Source organism: Puma concolor, chromosome F2 (assembly GCF_028749965.1).
Source record: "Puma concolor isolate L17-30 chromosome F2, mPumCon1.1.hap2, whole genome shotgun sequence".
NCBI lineage: Eukaryota > Metazoa > Chordata > Mammalia > Carnivora > Felidae > Puma > Puma concolor.
The window spans coordinates 67,043,244-67,067,829 of record NC_141684.1 but is presented as its reverse complement, the minus strand read 5'-3'; the positions used below and the strand labels follow the sequence as shown (position 1 = coordinate 67,067,829).

Below are 24,586 nucleotides of genomic sequence, written 5' to 3'. Positions count from 1 at the left end.
CCTCAATTTCCTCACCTATAAAATGGCAAAAATAATAGCTAATCTCATTGGGTGACTGTAGATATTAAGTGAGATTAGGGGCGCCTGGGTGGCTCAGTCGGTTGAGTGACCGACTTCGGCTCAGGTCATGATCTCACAATTTGTGAGTTCGAACCCCATGTCAGCCTCTGTGCTGATGGCTTGGAGCCTGGATCCTGCTTCGGATTTTGTGTCCCCCTCTCTCTCTGCCCCTAACCCACTCGCATTCTGTCTCTGTCTCTCTCAAAAATAAATAAAACATTAAAAAATAATAAGTGAGATTATATATCATGCTTCCTAACTCCTAACAAGCATTTGATAAATATCAACTGTCATTATTTTTTTATTTTAAATTTTTTTTAACATTTATTTATTTTTGAGAGACAGAGAAAGACAGAGCATGAGCAGGGGAGGGGCAGAGAGAGAAGAAGAAGACAGAATCTGAAGCAGGCTGCAGGCTCTGAGCAAGCTGTCAGCACAGAGCCTGATTAGGGGCTCAATCCCACAAATTGTGAGATCACGACCTGAGCGAAGTTGGATGCTCAACTGACTGAGCCACCCAGGTGCCCCTCAACTGTCATTATTAATATCATTACATCATCATTACCAATATGAAGAAGTAAGTCTGTCACCGTGTAATGAAAGGCAGTGGGTTTGACATAATACACATACATCTCAGCCATACCTTGTTTGTGTGTGTGTGTGTGTGTGTGTGTGGAAAATATAAGACAAAATATAGGCTATATATATATTACTCTATATAAATATAGGATAATAAAATATATAGGATAAGATATATTAGCATATTTAGGATAACAAAAACATAATCTTCCTGTAAATCTAATCTTCCTGTAACACCTTGAGTGTCAGGGCACTGCTTGTCACCATGTCTCTGCAAGCACCTGCAAGGTTGTACATGGCTCTCTAGAACTGTCAGCCTTGTCACATACGGGCATGAGGCGAAAAGGCTCTGGAAAAATAGTCCTTTTGTTTAAAATAGAAACATAGAAGGAAGCCAAATTAACACACAAATTACTGAATATCCTGTTATTGGGAAGGGGGGGCAGGGGGGGAACCCCTTCATTTCTAAAATGAAGAGAGTAATTGCTGGTACCAAAATTCATGTTTCCTTTTGGGTGAAATTCTCCAGCCAAGCTTGGCGTTAACCAAGTCGGCAATTTCACTTCATCATTACTTCACAAAAGACTTCCAAAATCACTGCGGCAGACAGGCAAAATAAAAATGTTAAATACATCCTGGCTGGGAGGGGACTGAAGCCTCCACACTCAATCAAAGGTTCACAATAATAGGATTCATAAAAAAAAAAAAAAAAAAAAAAAAAAAGACAGATGGGATTAGAAAATGTTGCAGTGAAGACTCTGGAATGAGATGAGATCACAGCACCAGCCTGTCTTTTGTGGACCTGCACAATGATCCCCGAGCCAGACTGGATTAGGAAACCTCGCGACTAGGGGTTCAGAGAGAGGCTTCCGGTTCCCGGCACTTTGGGGGAGAGAAGGCTGAAACGATGCATCAGATTTACAGCTGCAGTGATGAAAATATAGAAGTTTTCACCACCGTGATCCCTTCCAAGGGTGAGTAAAATTGCCCTTGACTGTTTCCTTAGCGGCACCTTATGCCGGAGGGTAAGGATAATCACGTGCTGTTTTACTATGGTTTTCCTCGGGTCTCTCAGAGGGTTTGATGGGCTCTCTGTTTTGATGGTATTGTTGTTGTTTAAAATAAGGTACATGGATAGACATTAATCATTGAGAAACAATTGATCAAGGGGGTGGGGTGGGAATGAGGGCGGTTAAATACTCCCAGTTTCACTTAATTGAACACTGGCAACCCAATACGCCACCGAATGAAAGTAACAGCAAGCCATTGTTTTAGGAAAGAGAGATGAAAACAAAATTCCCAGGGCAGCCAGAGAGATTCTTTCATGTTCTCCAATGAGCAAGTGGATTTTGAAATGAGAACCAGCTGGCTCAAAAGTATGATTCTGGGCTATGCTGTGAAATGTGAGGGGAAATACTCCCAGCACTGGCCTAAAGTCTAACAAAGTGGTCAAATAGTGCCCTGACCCAGGGCTGGCCTCTAACACAGATCCCAGGGCCATGCTCCCAAACTTCACCTCAAGCTAGCACTGCCAAAAAGTGTGACTCTGTAAGCCCTTGTGCTCCAGGGTGAATGGTGTCAAGTCCCAGGAAGGGCTTTGTGTTCGAGCTCAGAGGACAGCAGGTGTCTGGTTACTGGACAGTTCCCCCGTCCATCCCCTCCAAAGCTCAGCCCTCTCTCCTGCTCCCTCTGTCCCTCCCTGCAGCCCCTGCCTTGCTGGGAGAGCCTGGGACTCTGGCTTAGCCCTGGTTTCATTGTCAGACTTGAATGAAGGGGGCTGGATGTTTGCTGGTGTTGTGACCCCCCTGTTCAAACAATTCTTTTCTTCTTCCCGTGTCAGCCACTGACAGGGCCACTGCTCAGGGGGGGAAGGGAGAGACTCAGCCTGGTCACAAAGAGACAGCCAGCAGAACATAAATAAAGCTTTTGACATCTATTGCCACATACAGAGAGAAAAAAGAGCTAGGAGTCTGCCCACGTGCAGGAGTTGGAACTCTAGAGACTCTGAAAAGTACCTGAAAGTCAAAAGCCTACCCTCTGACCTGGCAGTTGCACTGCTGGATACTTTTATCATGGACGTTCACAGTGACATTGATTCTAGGAGAGCAAAACTGAAAATAAATGTCCTTGAGGAGGAGAGGGGTTAAATGTGGTATCATCATACTATGGAATATTCCACAGTTGTCAACAGGGATGAACTAGATCTATGTGTATACACAGATCTCAAAAGCATAATGTTGAGTGAAAAAAAAAAAGCAGGCTGAAAAATTTTATATGTATGATAACAGTTACTACATCTGGAAATAAAAAACAACACTATACATTATTTATGGATATATATCCAGAGAAAGTATGAAAACATAGGCTGGAAAGATGCAGATAAAATTAGTGATCTTATTAGCCCTGGGGAGGGACGGAAGCAGAATTGGGGGAGAGTAGAAAGGGAATCTAAACTTGCCTAATTTTTTTATTTCTTTTACACGAAAAAACAAATTGGAAGCAAACATGAAAATGTTAAAATGTCAATTTTCTGTAATTTTTTCCCATTTAACAATTTTTAAAGGGAGAAAAAAATCAAAGCCCAACGGCCCTTTTTAATTAAAAACTTATTCAACAATTCAAGAGCAATGTCACACTTCACCTGAATAAATAATTTAAAATATGGCCTCTGATCCCATTTGCTTAGCATAGTGGTCAAGAGACAACTGCCACTTCCGCACTGTGTGACCCTGGTCAGGCTACTTCACCTCTCTGGGTCTGAGTTTCCATTTTTGTAAAAGGGAGAGCTAGAATTTATCTCCCAGGGTTATTATGGAGGGAAAACTGAAATACAGATAAAATATATAATGCATCTAAAACAGCATGTAGTAAGCACCATTAACTATATCACTTACAAAATGATTTCTATTTTCATTCCATATTTAGAGCAATGAATATTCAGTCAAAGATAAATGTTTAATCCTATATTCCTTTCTTGCCATTTTCATTCATGGCCATCTCCGGGTAATAAACCAAATATTCATTAGTATTCATGGACATGTCACTGCTCAGGAAGTTCTCTAGAAAAGGAGTATTTGCAGTTTTACATTGAACCATAAATGGAAGAAGTTCACCTCTTTTATTTGTTTTTATTTTTTGCCTCATCTTGCCTTCTCCAAAGCTATCAAGCAGAGGGCTTTCAGTGAGAGAAGACTGTGCTAGGTCTTCTTAAGTAACTGCTTATAAGAGAGATTGGTAACTCTTCATTATGTCCCCACATTCTTTAACAGCAGAAATAGAAGTTGGCTTAATTTTATCTAACAAGTGTTACAGTCCTCCCTGGTATGCCCTTTTCCAAATGCTATCGTTTAGCATGACTAAAATGACCAAAACAGTTTCTGAGCACAGCTTCAGCAGCATGGGCAGTGTGGCCAATGGTTAAAAGTATAGGGCCTTGTTCCACAATCAGCTGTGCGGCCCCTAACCTTCAGTATCCACACCAATAAAACGTAGTTAATAAAGAATACCTAGCTCACAGAGTTGCTAGAAGAGTGAATGAGATAAGGCAAATTAGCCATCAGCTGGTAAAGCTCAATGCGAGCTATTATTACATTTATGTTATTGTATTATATCCTCCTGTCCAGCACACACATACATACATATATTGGGTTCAGCTTAAAGGCATGGGATCAAGTCTATGACTGAGAATAAGTGTGGATTTTTACTTTCTGGAGAGAAAGAACCTTACTTGAAGGGAAAGATTTCATAGACAAAATTCACAGTAAATACCAAAGATAAAAGCTGTGGTTTTACCAAGAAGTTATACCAGAAGTTATTTCCTGAGCAACACACTAAAATGGGTTTAATTCTAGGGTGAATAATACCACAGCATTCAAAATAATTCTTCTGAGGATAAACAGCAATGGGGAGGCATTCGTGAGGGGAGTCAGGGGACAGTAGGAAGAAATGGAGAAAACTCCAGAAAGAGAAATCCTGAAGGAATGCTAACTTAGAAGTTATCACCTATTATTTCTACCTGCCTTCAGTTTGCAGAGATAGAAGAAAGAAAATCGTAAAAACCACTAATTCCTGAGAACTTTCTCTTTGCTGGGCACTGGACCAAGGGCGTTATAAAAATTAGTTTATTTAATACCTGTCACAGCCCTCTGAGATGGTTGCTATTAATTACCCTGTCTTACAGATGAGGAGAGTAAGGTGTGGAAAGGATGGGTAATTTGCCCAAGCCACGTAACTGGCAAAGGGTCCTGTTCCAATTCATCCTCACGTGAAAGGAATCGGGAACCCTGGCTATAAACCAGCACACCGTACTCCAGGTTTCATGGCTGTAGGTGCTCTGCAGAAAATACCACCAGCCAGCACTCCTCTGATCACTTATCTGGTAGGTGACAAGAAGTCATCTCAGTTCTAGGCAGGGCAGTGACATGGAAGATTTCAGTTCCAAGTATATTATTTTAGCAGCAATGTGGAAAACATGTCTGAGTATCTCCATTTCAACAAAGTACACACCTTTTCCCACCAACTAACATGTTTTAATGGTTGATTTTTTAAGCTTTTTACTGTAGTGATAAAACATACATAATATAAAATTTACCATTTAGCCATTTATAAGTATACAGTTCTGTGGCACAAAGTACATTCACATTGTTGTGCAGCCATCACCACTATCCATTTCCAGAACTCTTCATCATCCCTGTTAAATAACAACCCACATTCCTTTCTTCCCCCAACCCCTTCGTAACCTCTATTCTACTTTCTGTCTCTGAATTTAACTACTCTAGGTATCTCACATAAATGGACTCATACAATATTTGTCCTTTTGTGTCTGGCTTATTTCACTTAGCTTAATGTTTTTAAGGTTCATCCATGTTACAGTATGTATCAGAATTTTACTTCTTTTTAAGGCTGAATAATATTCCACTGTATGTATATACCACATTCTGTTTACCCATTCATCTGTTAGTGGACATTTGGGCTGTTTCCACCTTTTGGCTATTGTGAGTAATGCTGCTATGAATTTTAGTAACACCTAAAATTGTAATCACACCCCATTCTCCCCACTTGCCCCTCCCCACTCTAGGTGCAAACCCTCTCTGAGGCTACATCAGCCTCACCAGTGTTCTCTAAAACTATCCCTTTCTCTCTCTTTGCAGTGTCCAGTCCAGCCAGAAGAAGAGTCAAAAGTTCTCAACACCTCTTGACCAAGAATGTAAGGACAACTTCAGTTTTCATACCTTTTGTTGGTTTTCAGTTCAAAAGCAGCATATAGCTTCTTCATTCCCTCTGCCCTGCTCTCAATAACCATGAAGTTTTTCTCTATCGCATACTGCTGTTCTGTATTTCCTGTCCTCCACTTCACCAAAATGATTGACAAATGTCAACTAGGCAGCAAACAGCCCAGTATTGGACTCCACCACCCCAATTCTGCCATTTTCCCCAGACACATAGAGTAAATCTTACTCTCTTAAAAAATTGTTGTTCTTATTTAAAGAGAGTCCAAGATGTGAGTATAGCATCCCTGACCTAAGTGTTCTTCTATTGTTGGCAATTGGCTATGTTCCATTGTTTCACTATTATAAATAGCAGTGCAATTAATTTGTAGTAAATATTATTCTTTTGGATTAATTCCTTGGTGAATTAACAAGTAAAAGGATAAGAATAGTTTCATTTATCCATCCATCCATCCCATATTTGCATTCCTACTATATGTAAGAGACACTGCTAGATGTGGAGAATAGTGATTTTTTTTAACAAATGGTTTCTGCTTTCAGTTTTGTCACATATTACCAGGAATTCTGAATGGCTGCCAGGCTTCCAGCAATGCTTTTCCATTTGCCTCCAACCTCACTAACATCAACTTTCATTTTTTTGTATTATCTTTTGCTATTCTAACAAGCATATACATTACCTTAAAATTAGTTTACATGTCATTAAAGCCAAATGGTACTGTAAATTTCTCATTTTACTTACAGATTTCTTTATACAAAAATTGTCAATACATCTTTGTACTTTCATTGAAAAGGTTGAACTGCTGATTGTTTCCCCTCAGTTATGCTGGAGTTTCTATTTCTATCACAATTTTTCATAGAACACCATTTTGATCTTCTAAGTATCTCAATTTTTTAAAGCCTCTTCTCCATTAAAAAGAATTTTGGGAGGGGCACCTGGGTGGCTCAGTTGGTTGAGTGTCCAACTTCGGCTCTGGTTATGATCTCACAGTTTGTGAGTTTGAGCCCCACATCGGGCTCACTGCTGTCAGTGCAGAGTCTGCTTCATATCCTCTGACCCCCTCTCTTTCTGCCCCTGCTCATGCTTTCTCTCTCAAAAATGAACATTAAAAAAAAAAAAGAATTTAAGTGTCCTGGGAATGAGACGGGGTTTTAGTCATTGTTTTTTTGTTTTGTTTTTTGTTTTTTTTTTTTTTTAACGTTTATTTATTTTTGGGACAGAGAGAGACAGAGCATGAATGGGGGAGGGGCAGAGAGAGAGAGGGACACACAGAATCGGAAACAGGCTCCAGGCTCCGAGCCATCAGCCCAGAGCCTGACGCGGGGCTTGAACTCACGGACCGCGAGATCGTGACCTGGCTGAAGTCGGACGCTTAACCGACTGCGCCACCCAGGCGCCCCTTAGTCATTGTTTTATAAACATTACTTTTTTAATTCCCAAATATGTGCCCATTATACAATTTCAAATAATATGAACATATAAAGTATAATATCAGAAAATTCTAAAAAGCTGTAGAACAGAACAGTTAGGTATACAGACTTGGAGTCAAACTGCCTGGGCTTAAATTCCAGTCCTATCCATTTCTAGCTAGGTAACCTTGAGCAAGTTGCCCACCATACTGAACTCAATTTGAATGCTAAAGAGCATTCAAATGGGAATAATAGGAGCACACATCTCAAGAACCATTGGAAGGAGCAAATGACTTAATACATGTAAAGTGCTTAGCCCAGAACCTGTGACACATTAAGCATTCAATTAATATTGGCACTTTCTTTTTAAACTTTTTTTTTAATGTTTATTTATTTATTTATTTAGAGAGAAAGGGCATGAGTGGGGAAGGGGCAGAGAGAGAGAGAGGGAGGGAGAGAATTCCAAGCAGTCTCCATGCTGCGAGCACAGAGCCCAACTCAGGGCTTGATCTCAAGAACCTCAAGATCATGACCTGAGCCGAAATCAAGTGTCAGACATTTAACCAACTGAGCTACCCAAGGACCCCAGAGTTGGCACTTTTTAAATGAAAATTTCCCATATACTAGCATATCATTATTGTGCTTCATTGCTCAATAACATACTGTTGTGCAATTTGCTTTTTTCACTAAACAATAAATCTTGAATATCTTTACATGCCAATTAATACATAAAGATTTACCTCTTCCTTATGAAGACTGCATACCATACCATTATATTAATGTACTATATAATTTTCTACCCAAATCAAATCTGAAGTCTTCTAGATTATTTAACCAAATTACCAACAAATGGTAATTTTTCTCTCTACTAAAACAATGCCACAAGCAATATCTTTGAACATATCTTTCATGCTCTTATGCAAATATTTTTGAGGATAAATTCATAGATATGAAAACGCTGGGTCATCACATCAATGCATTGTACTCCTTAAACTTACATAATGTTATATATCAATTATATCCAATTTTAAATAAGAAAATGCTAAAAGGATATGAACATTGAAGAAAATGTATAGTCATTGCCAAATTCTTAGCAACTGTTTTCAAGTACTCTTACCAGAATACCCAAGTCAATACTGTATGTCACAATGTTTTTAATCTTTGACAATCTGATAGGTGAAAATATCTTGTTTTAATTTGCATTTCTTTAATCATTAATATTCTTCACATTTTCAGGGATTTGAATATTTTTTCTCTATAGATTCCTAATTCATGTCTTCTGCCCATTTTTCTGTTGTACGTCTTTCTAAAATGACTTTTAAGAATATTTTATATATTAAGAAAGAAAAGGACTTTTAAAATTTTTTAGTTTTTTTTAATTTTATTTTTGAGAGAGAGAGACAGAGAGACAGAGCCCAAGTGGGGAAGGGGCAGAGAGGGAGACACAGATTCTGAAGCAGGCTCCTGGCTCTGAGCTGTCAGCACAGAGCCTGATGCAGGGCTCAAACTCACAAACCACGAGATCATAACCTGAGCCAAAGTCTGATGCTTAACCAACTGAGCCACCCAGGTGCTCCAAAAAGGGCTTTTAATGGATGGAAAATTTCTTTGTGGTAGGGCAAGAGATTCTTACCTTTTTCCTGGTCCTTGAAAACTTAAGCCCACAGTCTCAAAGAAAAATGCTCCTGACTTTCAAGGAGTAGTGAATGTTACCAAAAATGGAAAGGGAAATCGTTGTCTGCAGGTAATTTAGAATTTAAGAAAAGTTTCACAACACACTTTTCGCTCAAGGGGCATCTGGATTTGAAGGAGACACAAATCATTCAAGAATCAGAGCAGATCTCTTGGGAATTGGGAATCTTTGGTTCTCAACCAAGTTCTTGCTTTGAATTTCTAACCTTAAACAATGTCCCTGTCTGAATCACTCCTAATACCAATACCTACTGGCTTTATAATGATAGAACAGTATTTACAAAAGCTTTTAAAATGGAAACTAAATCATTATGCTTTCCAATAGTTAAGATTTAGAACCTAAATAAAGGAGACAACTCTCAGTAGTGATGATGAAGCCACACAGGCCTAAGATACACAAAAGAACCAAAACATGGGGCACAGTCTCCTGGAATATCCAATTGACTTCAACCGGGCACTGTAGAACCAGGCTCTCAGGTTTCTTGGGAGTGGAAATTTTTGAGAAAGACTGTTATGTTTATGGTTTACGACTTTCCCTCTCCAAAATATTTTTACTCAGAGAAAAAAATGACTCAAGTATATGAATACATATTAAAATTTGCTTTCGATTAAAAAAATAAAATCGGAAGCTAGGGTCTTGTTTTCAACTATGCAATCTTCTGGGTGAGACAACTTAATAAGACCCTCTGGCCTTTGATCTCTTCTCTAAATTTCTCACTTCCCCTAACAGCCTGACTCATCCTTTGCTTGCAAAACTTAGCCTAGCTGTACAGAACATTCAAATTAGAAAAGACAAGAAAGGTTTTAGTCTACCTAAGATGAGGAAAGTGAGTCCTAAAGAAAGAACTGTCGGATTTTTTGTTTCTTCATCCAACTGGCTCTTGGCTTCCCTTTGAGTTCCCAAGAAAAACAGTATTTTGCAACTGCTCAAACCTACCAATGTCTATGACTTTCTTTGTCCTGAAATTCTTATTTGTATCTATTCCCACTCCTTGGGCTACCATGTGGAGTCAGGTTCCTTCCTTTACAAATATCTCTCCTCTCTAAGCCATCCTTAGTGCCACAGCGTCACTAAGGTATGGTCAGTTAGGCCTCCCAGTACAATGGAGCCACTGCCACTGATTGCCAGTCCCAGGATAATGAGCAGCATAAGTACCACCACCAGGAAAGATGGAGAAATAAAATGTGTAAATGTCACATTCTTCCCAGATTTCAACCTTGCCGGGGAGAAATTGGTCTAGAAATCTACAGATTTTTCAAAATGCACTGAGCAATCAATTGTACTTGAAATTTCTTATCTGGATGTAGGCATTTCTACAGGTTTTACAAAAAGCACTCACTTAGAAGTCATGAAATCATGGCTCTCATCCTTGGCTCTGCCCCTTATAGCTCTGTGACTTTGAGGACACATGACCTCTCTTGGCCTCAGCCTCCCTATGTATAAAATTAGGGAGTTGGCTAGAACATTGCTATGGATCCCATCAGCCCTAAATCATGATGATTCTCCATCACTTAGGTCTCACCTATCTTTCCAACGCCCCACCAGCCCCCTAGACTTCAAACAGAAGTGTGAATCAAGGATGTCAGTAGATGGAATCCTGAGGCTTCGGTATTAGCCCATGCCTTCTGTTCTTCCAATCTCTGACCCAAGACCAGCAGGGGATCATCAGCATACTGCACTAGTACATTCCCCTACTTTCAGAAGGCAGTTTGCTAACTAGGAAAGGAAAATCCAGCATTTAACCTGGTCTCCCCCTTCCCTCTCCTCATTCCCCGGTCTTACCCCTGTACTCAGGGTGCTAAAGAACCTGCTCTCAGATCATTTTTTTTCTAAGACCAGCAGCAATAGCAAGTTCAAACTGTGCCCTACAGACCAGAAAATAACCCAGGCTTTCAGAAGGCCACAGCCATCCATTCAGCTGTCCATTCCCTGGTATGGGCCCAACGTACTCCTCTGGAGCCCTCTTAAGAGCTAAACACCTCTCTCTTTCCTTTCCTGCCATTGGCATCCTTTGGGGACTGTAGAAGATACCCAGAAGAGGCACTTGGCCCTAAGTCATGACCTGGGAAGTAACCAGCCTCATCCCCATCCCCAGGAAACCTCCTGCATCCAGCAGAGGGCTGAGCAGCTAATGCCTCTATCCTTCCCAGTTCTCTTCTTCCACCCCACAGTGCAGAGAAGGGACTGCGGAGGTGGTTTCTTGTTCCTGAAAGGGAACATTCCCCTTTCAGAGGAGGAAATGTTGGGTTTCCCCCATGGACTCCTCAGGCTCTCATTACCTGCCTTACTTTCTCCTTGTACAAAGTAGATCTGAAAACATACCAGTTTTCACTCCTCCTCACTTAGAAGAATGCTGACAGAATGAAAATAAAACCAGAAATACCACTGACAGCTGAGAGCCCTGTGTCAGTAATGAGGTTCAGGTCTCTCCTGTTCAACCTGGAGGTTCATGTTCCAGAGGAAGGCCTTTAGGCCAAAGATTACGTGTCCAGGGGAATGGAGCCCTGAACAACCATTAATCCAGAAATTTCCAGTATTCTGGGGCAACATCATGGCTAAGTACAGTGCCAAGGGTAAGGAAGGTAAGGGGAGAGCAGAGGGGACTGTTAGTACAGGGTGGTCAGTGCTGGACACCCACTGCTGTGCTTCACAGTCCCCAGTGAGCTGGTGCAAGGTGGATCCATGCTGCCCCCAGCTCAATGGAAACACCACCTTCTAATCATACTGCAATTTATAAATGTATCAAATCAACACATTGTATACCTTAGGTACAATGGGAGGAAAAAGGAATAAATATTTGAAGTTATCGGGGGGGGGGGGGGGGGAGGGGGGTGTGGAGGGACCACCTTCTGCAGTGCCCAGAGGAGAAAAAGGACTAATCCTACATGCTCCTCAATTATCAGCTTTCTCCAAAGGCACAGAATGAATGAGTCTGGGCCCTAAAATGGGTTTGAGAAGAGTTAATTTCCTAATTCAGATAAGACCAAATTTGGGATATATTAATTTTCTAAGCAAAGGACTATTTGTGGTAAACTGAAGCAAAGAGTGACAGCTTCTCCCATTTTACTCTTTGGGAGATATGAACTGCTCTCTGATTCTGTAGATAAATATGTGGCACAAAGAGACAGCGCAAGCCATGCTAATAGAATCTCTACAAATGACAGGCATTTACCATGCCCCAATACAGCAAGGACACACAAGAATATCGATCTCCTTTTCACATAACCAGAAGGTGTCAAAAGTCAGGTGTGAACTCCAGTCTGCATGACCCCAAATGGAGTTCCCTTCTTCATCACTGACAATCTGAGAGGAGAAAACAAACAAAAAACAAAACAAAGAACTTTGTTTTCAGTTGCATTTAATTATTATTCAACACCTTTTCATGTTTAGCATTTGTATTTCTATGGTCAATTGCCAGCTCATGTTTTTTGCCCCATTTTTTTGTTGTTTTCTTCCTCTTTATTGATTTGTAAGAGTTCTACATACATGGGATAATTCCTCCTCATATGTAACAAATGTTGTATTGAGCCATATTCAATTCTAGTGTTTGTTGTTTTGTTTTGAACATGTATCTTTATCTGTCTGGTATTTACTTTAGTATGAGAAGTGTGAACACAGATTCATTTCCTCCAGTGACCTGACATTTATTCTAACACTATTTATTAAAAATCCAATTTTTCTCCACTAAATTGAATTATAACCCTATTAAAATATTTATAAATTTAGTCTTATTTGCTTCAGCATCCTCCAAAAGCAGCACAGTTGTTCTGTATGGACAACTGAGGGGGATCTATCACAGGTCAGACTACGGGGCTGAGGTGGGTCCACCTAATTCACAGATGCCCCCAGTGCCAGGATCTGGCACAGAACATGGCCTCACAGGATATCTGCTGAAGGAGCAAGAGAATGAGTGTATGCTAACCTCAGAGAAGCCATGGTGTACTACTGGAGATAACTAACCAGCTTCAAAGAAGTGAAGAAATTCAGAATGAATGACCCCAATGTCCTAGATATGTATAATACTATGCAGGGTATGAGCCAAGAACTGCTAAGGTTCCCTTCATCACTCCTGGTATTAAGATAAAATACAGTATTATTTGTCTCAACTTTTTACATTTAAATTATTCCAGTGATTTAAGTATGTTTGTTATAACTTTTAAGGCCCATTTTGGTGGGTCCGGATGAAAGGGGTGTTTCTTTTTAATGTACTTCCCAAGATAACTATTCAGCAGGTGATCATTACTGAAAACACCTTAGCTCCTAGCATTCTGTCTGGCTTTCTGGAGTTTCCACTTAGTGAAGCACACACAGTGGAACTTCATCTCCCAGCTCCACCTGACACAGGCGTTCTGCAAGGAGGGGAAACGCGAGCGGGGGGGCTGTGCCTGCTCCGTCTTGCCAGCAGCTTCTTTCTTTTTAAAACCTCAGAATCAGTTGGGCTCCGAGTCCTCTCCCTAGCTCTTCCCTCTGCTAGAGCATTCAGAAAACTGTCCTCTGTGTGAACAAGGGTGTCTGCCTAGCTCAAAGACTGGAAGACCCTGATTTCCAGAACTGTTCTCATTTCAAATAGCCTGTTCTGTTACCAAACCAGGTGATGGCTCACGCTCCTGACTCTGTGAAGGGCTACTGGTGAGGAACCCCCAGAACCTTCATTTTCCTACACCATGGCACCATTTGGCATGCTGAAATTGAATAAAACAGTTGACTGTTGGAGGCCAGTTTACCCAAGTTCTCTCACTGCTGGTAGCATTCGCTGGAGTAAGGAATACTCCAGTAATTCACTGTTGGCACAAAGTGCATCTGAAGATCGGAGGAGAGGAACAAGCTGACTGTCCTTCCTCCTCCCGGCAGGTGGTGATCGAGTCAGACCTCTACACTCCGAGGCCCCTGGAGCTGCTGCCACATCGCAGCGACCGCCGCGACGGAGAGGGCCGCAGGTCGGGCAGGCTCCACGGTGCTCGGCAGCAGGGACCCCACCTTGCCAAGGCCCCAGCCAGACCCGGTATGTGCGTCCTGGATCGAGTCCCTAGAATCTCCCTGGGGGGCAACGACGCGCTTAGACCAGCAGCCACAGTGTCTGTGGCCTGGCTTGCATTTTGTCCAATAACCTCACGATCCTCCCTGGCGTCCTCCATCACGCCAGGTGAGCGCAGCACCTGTGGTGTGGGGCGTGCGCTTCCCCCGCCCCCGCTTCCCCCGCCCCCGCCGCCGGGGCTGGCTCTTTGTGTTCCTGCTCTGAATGCACCCGTTCTCGGGCCCCACCTACAGCTGCAACACAAAACACCTTCTACCTGAAAAACACTCCTGGCTGTGTGTAATGAGCAAATGCTTTCATCTACCATCTTGCTCCACAGGAAGTCCTGCTGGATTCAAGAGGAGATGAAAATCATTATGTTTTGGGGAGAGAAAACCAGTGTAGACGTGACTCATGAAGAAACAGAAGCTTACATTATTTTACAGGCTGTGTGTGTAAATTATACAATCCTTCATGAACTGCCATCTTAAGATCTCAGAATTGTAAATGTGAATGACTTAGGGCTATTTCAACAATCTCTAAAAAGAATTTAGGGACAAATTTGTTTTGGAAACCGAAAACATTGTTAAGTCTTAACCTTAAGCACTATTTTGAAAAATGGCTTCCACCCCAAGCGGTTAAACGGGATTCTGCATCTAGCCCACTGAAGTCTGTGATGGTATTTCACCTTCAATCGCTGGTTTAAGTTATTTATGTCCACAGCCTAAACTAATTCATAATTTAACTCCAAAAATACACAATAGAAAGTCTGGGATGTCCTTCTCAAGGCTTTTCAGTGTCAGCAATTTTATATAAGAACTGAAATAATACATCATGGAATATGTATCTTTATCCATCCATCTACTCTCTCCATAGATGCTGGACTGGATCTCTAAGATTTCTTTGATCACTAACACCCTGATCCTGTTTTTATTATCCTACATATAATAACACATAAATCAAGCCATATTCTCTAGCTAAGTGATTACATATACACATATGTAGAGTGAAAGCATTAGGAAAACCACAATCTGCCTTGCAAATTAAGAGGAGATAAATTTTTCTCTGTGTCTATATATAGGAGGGTGGGTGGGTGCATGTGTGTGTAGAAAGAGAAAAAGAGAATATCTTCGCTACAAAATCATAAAATGAATTTACAGCCATGCTTCTCGAATTTTAATGTGCAAAAGAATCACCTGGGAATCTTGTTTTCATGCAGATTTCAATTCAGTAGGACTTAGCAGGGCCCCAGATTTCTAAGAAGCTTCCCCATGATGTTGATGACGTTGGTCTGAAGACAATATATTGACTAGCAAGGATTCAGAGATGGTCTAATGGGTGGTTCTTGAAGTGGGGTCTCCAGAGCAGCAGAATCACCTGGGAACTTGCTGTAAATGCATATTTTAGATCCCACCTAAGACTTACTGAATCAAATTCTGGGCTACAACCCAATAATCTCTGATTTAACAAGCCTCCCAAGTGATTCTAAAGCACACTGAAGTTAGAGAACCACTGATCTGCAACCACCCCATGCCCATTTACAGAAAAGGAAACTGAAACCATAGAAACTGTTTGACTCAAAGTCACACTGCTTATTAGCAATAGAACTGAGAGTAAATCTTAGGTCTTCTAATTTCCTAGCTAATGCCTCTATAACCCCCCTCATTTCCACCCCTAGAGAACAATGTCTTCCCAACTGTCTAGTTTTAGGGGCCACTTTCCTTCCTTTTTAAGTAGCCTGTGGAAGCTTAACTGCCCAAGTCAGTCTTTTATTCTGAAAGAAAACAGTAAGTAATGAAATGGAGAGAATCTGCCCAACATGTGACAGTCAGCTCATGCAGGGAATGTGCTAGTCAGGTTTAAAAAAAAAAAAAAAAAGACCGAGCTGGGCATGGATTCAATTCCTTCAGCTCCCCCAATCTGATAGACTCCAGAGGGGGTTGGGGAAGACAGCAGGTTTCTGAGTCAAAGCCAGACCCAGTGCTTTCCACGGGAAAGGCTTGGTATTGGCCTTGGGCAAGGAGTCTCCCAACCTCCCATCAAAAGGATGTGTGTCTCCAGGAATCTCAGATCTGGGGGCATGCTTCTTTTCTGAGCTACAGGAGAAGGTTCCTGGATGACATAGACTTCTCACATGGGAGAAAGATTCTCTGAGGATCTCGGAAATTGCAGGAACTCTGAAGGAAGACGCCTTCACCATGAGGCCCTGAGCAGGTGAACCTCAAGTGCCTGGAATAGGGACACCCACCTCCTGGGCCCAAGAGAATTGGCTGTCTCTGGAATGTCTCTACCAGGATGTCCTCAGGCACCTGAGAATCAACTTGTTTAAATGGAATGCATCCTCCTCCTTCAAACCACTCTTCCTTCCTCAAGTAGGATGTTTTCCTTAACATCCCCTTTGTCCTCCCCATCCCTACTCCACCCCCTATGCCACATACTAAATACTGACAATGTCAATTCCTGGATGTCTCATCTCTCCCTCTTGGTACCTACCTCAGGTTACCTGGACTCAGACCCCTTCATCTCTGGTGCCTAGCACCCCACCGTGGCCCTCAGCCACCAGTCCCTCTCCCTATACAAGGCTACCAAAGGGGTCCTTCTAAAGCAGAAAAATCTGCCTCTGCCATCCTTCTGCTTCAGTGTCCTTCCCATCCCCACTGCCCTGCAGACCATGCCCAAGGCCCCCCAGAACCCCTCCTCTGCTGACCTCTCCAGGGCCACCTCCTGTGACACTCCTGTCCCTGCCTGTCCATACAAGCAGCAACCCTGAGCTGTGGGGTGATTCTGTGACTACTTCCTTATATTCAGTTTCCTGGTCCTTCCCTGACCCTGGATTGCCCTCCCTGTCTCTACCTGGCAAACACCTCCCAGAGTCCCTCAGTCAAGCTTCCCCAGCCCTGCAAGACCCCCAAAGCAGTCTGCCATTCCCTAGATCATCCTCACCCGGCTTCCTCTAATTGTTATCTCCAAAGCCTCCATTTCCTCATCTAGAAAGTGGGGACTATTATGATATCTACCTGACGGGGTTACATGGTAAGGATTAAATGAGACAATGTTTATGTGTTTTACACTCTGCACAGTGCCTGACACAGTAAATACTCAAAAATATGAGCTGCTGTTATGCCAGAGCACTGTACGTTATGATGTAATCTTGGGAGTCTTGTAACTTCATTTTATTGGCATTGAAATGTTTTCTTCCTTGGGTTGGGGAGTGTTTTATCTCTATCCGCTATAGTGTGAAGAATGGGGCTTGTTCTGGAATGTCTGCCCAAGGAGAGAATTATATTGAAAGGCAACTTCCCCCACCTGTTATTGGCTACCTCAGCTTAACAACTTGATTCTCAGAAGCTGCAGACGTCAGGGTAGAGATTATTCAGAAGTAGGTTGGGCCTCAGGAATAAAGGCCTAGCAAGAAGGTTCTCATGTGTCTTCCATAGCCAATGGCTCAGAACTCTGATAAACTCCAACCCTCCCACATTCTGAAGCAGTGCTTCCCAACACAGGCAGGACATCACTGCTCATTTCCACAGAGGGGTGTCCAGGATCAGCAGGCTGAATAGATCCCAGCTGTAAAGACTTAACCCCTGATAACCTCTTGTGATGTTGCACCCTAGGAGGGAAGGACAAGCTAAGGGCACATTCTCTGAGTACCTACTGCACACACAGTATCAAATGCTTCCACACATGTGATCTCATTAGACCTTAGTTTCAGCACCCCCTGGAAGAGTGCCAGGGGTGCAGATTACCCACTCAACAGTTGCCCCACTGCTTGACCCTACTGCCTGATTTTGCTGCTTGGTACGAAGGCTTTTAGAAATTCCCAGCTTGTGATCAGTTAGCTAATGAGATCATCGACACAGAACTAGGGGGGGAAGTAGAACACAGAGTTCCACTGACTAATGCCTCCTCTGTTCATCCTTGCAGTGGGGATTTCAGAACCCAAATCATCAAATCTGTGTGGGAATCGAGCATATGGAAAATCTTTGGTAAGTAAAATAAGCCTGGTTAGTTCTATCTGGTGTGTTTCAAACTTCTTGCCCTGCCCTTGGTTCCAGGCCTGAAGATGGTCAGAAGAGCTTCCCTGAGGGTTCTTTGCTCCCCAAGTCTATCATCTTATAGCACACCACTGGATGTTGCTCTCTTTCTTGCCAGAAATTCAGCTTTTAGGCAAACAGAAGATATTACCTAGTGGACATCTCAAACATGGTGGGGAAAGGCGTGGTTTCTGTGGTAGGCACATGCCAGGTGGAAATGCCTGACAGATTCCCAGGGGCAGCTGCAGGGGTAATGAGATGTAAGGGTCTTGAACATTGTGAAAATACAAAACACCAGCCATCTTAGGTCAGGACAACTCTGGAGGACGTCTGCTCCATGTGAGGTTTTCTGGAAGCAGACTCAGATGTGGGGTATGGGGTATGAGATGTACATTAGGGGTCAATATGTGTGATAGGAGAAGGGAAGTAGGATTGAGCAGAGTCAACTGCTAAACTACCATGCACACCTGATACCTGCTGGTAGGAGCTCCAGGGCAAGTGTTACCCATCCAGATTGTCCTGAGTTGGGCCCAACTGGCCAAGCCTTTGTTTCCTCCTTGCTTTGTTATGGTATGTGGGCTGCCCCATGGAGTGTGGGTCAGGGTCAGCAGGGAGGGCATCCCCTGGGGTGAGAGGCCCTCTGCATCCTAGGCCCACCCAAAGGAGCTGAGAGCCATTTGCTGCCTGCCCCCTAGCAGCTGGGCAGCTTGTCTTTCCCTGAAGGGAGATCAGGTGGTGCATGTCCAGATCTAGCACAGAAGACATCTACATTGTCTTCTGGGCATGAATGTGGGTACTCTGCGTTAGCACAGTAGGAGTGGAATTCTGGCTACAGGTGAGGTCAGCTCAGGCATCCTGGGCTATGTGAGCATCAGCTCTCCAGATTGATAGATCATTCCATGTGAGGACCAGAAAAGATCCTGGAGATTGTGTGGGCCAGCCCCCTCGTCCTTAAGGAACAAAGTGGGCAGTGAGCACTTCATTCCCAGTCTGAGGAGAAAAATCTAATCTAAATACCTCACTTAGGTCATCCCTGTTCTAGGAAAACCCTACAAAGGGTAGGGATGGGACAAGCTGTTTCATCAGGAGCCCCCTGCCCCCACCTAGTACCTAGGAGAAACTGAAGATGGCTGAGCTACTACCACAGAATGCAGACTGTCAGGCTGCAACAGTTCTAACAGCTGCCCACAGCTCAGCCCAGAAAAGACTAAGGTTAAGGGGTAGAGGATGGCTCACAGTCTTGGATTACCTGCCCCCAGACTCTGGGCTACAGTCAGACAGTACCCTTGGCAGAGAGGTAACTGCATTTGAGAGGCCAGAATGAGTTGAGACGGGATAGGGTAGTAATGGGGACACAGTTTCAAAGGAGGAGGGCAATACTAATGCAGAGAACAAGGAGGCAGGGCAGCATGACTGACCCTTTCCTCTGAGCCTGAGACAGTGCTGCTGGGGTCATGCAGCTCTTAGGAGGCCCCTTATCCCAGGGTGGGTGAAAGAGTGATTCAGAGCTTGCACTGCTAAATCTGATTCAATGCTGCCATGCACTGGAGGAGGACTAAGGACAGTGGAAGAGGAGGGATGTATGTATGTATGTTCCCAGGGCTGGGCTGTTGGCCTGATGGGGAGGAGAGCTCCTGAGAGGCCACAAGGTGGCACAGTAACTCTGCCCACACATTTGGCCAGCTCAGGAGAGAAAGGGACTGTGAAATCATGAGGTCCTTGACCTGGAATTTCCCAGCAATTCCAGGAATGTGGTGACCCTGAGCTTTCAATGGGGCTGGGGTGAAGGAACAAAGCATAGTGTATACCCATTGACTGAGCAAACTCTGGAGTTAGCCCTGGTTAGGCCCTCAGCTACTTTTCAATTCAATCCATGTTTCTTGAGCACTCACCACCTTCTTTAGGAGGGCTGCAGTGGGCCACCAAAGGGATTAAGTCCCAGACCCTGACACACACCATGCCACGTTTCTGGGGATGAGGAGACTAGACAAGCACATGACACAAGAAGAGAACGGTAGAAAGATAGAATTGGTAAAAAAAACAAAAAAAAAAACAAAAAAAAAACCAAAACAACAACAACAACAACAACAAAGACAGAATTGGTGAAATGCCAAAACATGTCACATAAGTACTCAGAGCTGCGAGGACACGGGACACAAGGGCAGAGAGAAACCATCTTGGGCCACCAGCCTGAGGAAAGACTTCCTGGAAAAAGTGGCCTTGAAGGACAGGCAGAGATGAGGCTCAATCCAGAGAGCAAGGAAAAGCTAACGGAAGATGCAGAGCTGTGCATGAGCATGAGGACAGACAGGACCAGCCCTTCTGGGACCAGAGCTGTCACAGTACCCACAGGCATCCCAGAAGCTGGAGCCATATAGATGAGGTGGAGCCCAGTTTTGAGGAGCCTGGAAGTGTGGGCTGCAGAGCTGGCCTAGGTCTGGCCTGCAGTGGGGAGGCCCTGCAAATCCAGCGGGGCTGGGATAAGTGGTGAGTCTGGTTGGAAGCAAGGAGGTCCCGGGTGACAGGATCTGAAGGCTGCAGCAGAGGAAATGGAGAGAATGGCACTGATGTAGGCAGTCTTTCAAAGCAAGAATCTGCAGGATTTGACAACAAAGTGGACACAGGCAATGGGAACATGAGGGGGGACAGGTTCTCAGGTAAGAACTCTCTCAAGTTCTCTGGGTCAGTGGTTCTCAAAGTGGGGTTCTGGGACTAGGAGCACCTAGGAACCTGCTACAAATGCAGATTCTCAGGCCCATATCAGACCTGCTGAATCAGAAACTGGGGTATGCCCAGCACTGTATTAACAAGCCCCACAGAGGAGATTTGATGCTTGGCAAAGGAGGACCATTGTCCTAGGTGGTGGATCAATTTAGTCAACTGGCTCCAGTCAGTGCCAGAGTTGGGACCATGGCCACAGCCTCACATTCCCTTCCCCTTCCACACAACCCAGATTCCTCCGGTGGCCCGGATCTCCGTGAAAGCCCCAGCCGCGCTAGAGGCGACAGCCACAGGCTCAGAGAACGGAGCTGTTCTGACAAGAGGGTAAGTGCTGTCTCCCCGCCTGCTGCCTGCAGGGCTCCCCACACAGTCCTGGTCCTGCCACAGAGCAGTAACAGGTGGCCTGGTTTACAGACTCTCAAGATGCTAAAACAAAATCCATGCCAGCTTTAAATTACCTTTTAATGAGGGCAATAATCCTGGGTCTCTGCAGTGTCTTCTCAACTGTTTCCCTAGGATTAAGCTGAAGTGTTTTTGATGGTTTCCACTTCATTAACACCACTCTGTAGACTTAGAGAAGTGTCATTTGGGAGGGTTTTTTGGTTAATTAGATAAATGTAATTACAGGTCATATTCAGAGCCTGCTGGTAGGCACACTGGTCTCAGAAATGCTTCATAAATAAGGTTAAGGGCTCCTGCCCAAAGGTAAAGAGGTACGTAAGAAAAGTTTCTAATCAAGTTTATAACCCCCACGATTTAACTGATCCAGAACCAGCAGCTAGAATAGCAGGAGGGGATAATCCCCCCACCAGGAACTCCCTCACTGCCTTCAGTGTTGCATTAAGATGGCAAGCATATATGCAAAACTCAAGTCAACATGTACATTTATGCCCCTGCCACTATCCTCCATACTGCACATAGCGGAAAAGTGAGTTAGGGAGTGATGAATGGGGTCTACTCCTTGAGGGAAAAAATTAAAAGTCTGGCTCTGTGAAATGACTGTCCTCCTTACCCACCCCTGGCTTTTCTCTTTAGATCCAGACATCTCAAGAAGATGACTGAAGAGTATCCAACCCTTCCCCAGGGGGCAGAAGCCTCCTTACCGCTGACAGGAAGTGCTTCCTGCGGTGTCCCTAGCATCCTCCGGAAAATGTGGACAAGGCACAAGAAGAAGTCTGAATATGTGGGAGCTACTAACAGCGCCTTTGAGGCTGACTAAAGGTGACCCTCCCTAGGTGCCCTGCGTTGGCCAAAGTTCACCGTACAAGGGAAGAAAACTTCCAGATGGGAACTGAGCCACATTCACCTCTGCTAGTAGCTGGTCCAAACACATCACCGCCCCTTACTAACCGATAGCCCCGGCTTAGGATACAGGCAAGGAACTTCCCTCGAAGGCAAAAGAAAAGTGTGCCTTCTTAGAATCGATAAAGCCATTGGTCTGAAAGTGGCTTTGGGAGGTCATGGAGTTTATATACCTATCTTTAAGCAAACCACACCACAATCAAACTTTCTCAACCCATTTTAAAGACCTCCAAGGAAGGAAGCAGGCAATTCCTCAGTCTTCCTTGTGAGTTGTTCTAATGTGTGTGATTTCTGGTATAAATATAAGAGCTTGATGTTTGAGGCACTTGTGAACACAGTGGTTCTTACTATTCCTCTTATCACATTTATTTCATCTTGACAAAGTACAATTTTTAATGACAAAGCACTATATATTTACTTCTACTTCTAATATCCATTTGACAGTATTGTCAAGATTGATATTGATCATTTGGCATGATTGCATGAATTCTCTATTCTTTTACATGCAGTTTTTCTATCGAAAAACATGATTAAAAATTAAATGTTGAATGCTAATGTTTTCTGAAGTGGCATAGTCTAGTGAAATTAATAATACCTTGCATTGGTATAATGATTTTAACTTTTAAAAGTGCTTTCCCATCCAATATCTCTTATCTTCACAAAATCCCTGTTAAAGAAAGCACAATTATTCCCAATCTACAGATGGGGAAGCCAAGGCCTTATGAACTTATGTGACTGGATATAGTTAGTGGTATTAGATACTAGGTCCTTAAGTCCACCAGACTCCTTGCTTTGCTTACTCTAGTAACTGAGGAAGGTTTTGAGGGACAGAAGTATGTCTCTGGGGGCAATGTTTGAAAGGAAAATTTTGATAAAGTTGGAAAAAGGGACTTAAATGAAACACATTATGTAGTAGGTTGAACTAGAAGAAATTGCCATTTCTATAGGTCAAAAATAAATTGATCATTTATTTCATATGGTTCAACCTAATATATAATATTGTGCTTTCCCTCTCTTAATGGAAATGTTATCAATCCCATCTTTAATATCAATAGACTTACAATGATAATGTGATAATGACAGCTCTCATTTGTTAAATGCCTACCATGCACGAGACATGACACTGAGCACTTTACATACATCCTCCCTATCTTTCTAACAACTCTAAGTTAGATGGCCTTATCTACCTACTGGATGACAGTTTAAAGCAGTTACATGATTAGTCTGAAGGTGCCTGACCCATATGGGTGTCAGGCATCAGTGCCTGTGCTTGTATCCCTTTACACAGAATAGTTCAGAACACAGAGAAGGATCATGGTTAGCAAACAATTTTCGTCTCAAATGCTAAACACAGATGATGGGCAGAGGCTGCCTAGAGTGCTGTGTGGGGAGGAGTCTAAGATGAAGGAGTGTGGTGGTCCATTAGAAATGCCTGCCTGTGGAGGGCATTAGTTGCACATGTCCTGAATATCTGTCATCTGTAGCGTCAACTCTACCCCCAAAAGGCTTGTTTTCTAATTCAGAAGCTTCAATTAATCCAACCCATTTAACAAAATCAGACACTCCATGATGAAATTTAAGTCCAAGACTGGGCTGGAAATTGTCAGGTCTTGGTACAATGAAGAATTTGGCTGCGTTACCAGTCTCAGACTCAATGGTTATTCATAGGCTACTGCTCTGTGGCCACATGTTGCCTTTTGCTGAGTTACCTGTTTCCATGTCTCCACGTCAACTGTAAGGAGGCATGGAGGAATAAAAGGCCTGGGCTTCTGGGCTTTCACCTTGCTGATCCCTGCCCTTCAGCCATTGTTTTAGACTCTCAGCACCCAATCCTCACGTTGGAACATGACTTGAATATTTGGGCATTGAGTTCTCTTTCAGTGAGGGCCTAGTCTCAATGGACTAATAGTCTTGCACAGTATAGATAATGGCGGGGGGAGGGGTGGTGATTTATGCTGGACCTATCAGAGTATCTATTCTACTATTTATTTTAACTTATTTAATTTATAGCTGATGTTCTCTATTTGTATGTGGCACCTGGAGATTTCTGTAGGATCTAACTTATAAGGAACTAACTTATTTTTAATTTAAATATTTCATGATTAAGTGTTTGCCTGGCATAAAACATCCTAACTGACCAGTTCAAATAAAAATAAAGTATGCTTTGTTTGTGACCTCAATAAACCACCACAAGAGTATGAAGCTCCCTCATAGACTGAGAAGCTTTCACCAAGGGAAAGAATTATGAATCTGGACCTCACTGCTCCTTTACCTAAATGAAAAGGATTGTGAGAAAGAATCCAGAATGTTCTTTCCATCCTAAGGCAGTGTCTGGTTTTGATATTACAGGCCCTGCCCAACGGTCAACACTAGGGCCATTTCTGACAGGGCTTGGCCTGGCATGACCCATCCTCTCTGGACTCACCCTCCTCCCTGATCTTGAGCCCTCAGTCCCACCACAAAGTCCAGGGGGGGCCAGTGGCCATCCCAGCCTGCTGGTCTCTCTCCCCCCTGAGGCGAGGGAAGGAGAGCCTTTCTCCTCTGTGCC

The 24,586-nt window shown here is 43.3% G+C and overlaps 1 protein-coding gene across 1 annotated transcript; it reads left to right on the top strand.

The window, feature by feature from the left end:
* The first annotated feature begins 1,084 nt into the window (after positions 1 to 1,084).
* VXN (vexin) lies at positions 1,085 to 24,203 on the top strand. The gene is made up of 6 exons (XM_025922751.2): positions 1,085 to 1,613; positions 5,790 to 5,845; positions 13,819 to 13,969; positions 17,906 to 17,967; positions 20,969 to 21,060; positions 21,772 to 24,203. The coding sequence occupies exons 1-6, from the start codon at positions 1,547 to 1,549 to the stop codon at positions 21,953 to 21,955; spliced, it is 612 nt and encodes a 203-aa protein (XP_025778536.1). The 5' UTR covers positions 1,085 to 1,546; the 3' UTR covers positions 21,956 to 24,203.
* Positions 24,204 to 24,586: the final 383 nt, after the last annotated feature.

Bases quoted from the DNA above. Each gene is read 5' to 3' on its own strand.
- VXN (XM_025922751.2), top strand. From the start codon at position 1,547: ATGCATCAGATTTACAGCTGCAGTGATGAAAATATAGAAGTTTTCACC. The intron at 1,614-5,789 runs GTGAGTAAAATT...CTCTCTTTGCAG, and splicing joins CACCGTGATCCCTTCCAAGG to TGTCCAGTCCAGCCAGAAGA. The intron at 17,968-20,968 runs GTAAGTAAAATA...CACACAACCCAG, and splicing joins GAGCATATGGAAAATCTTTG to ATTCCTCCGGTGGCCCGGAT.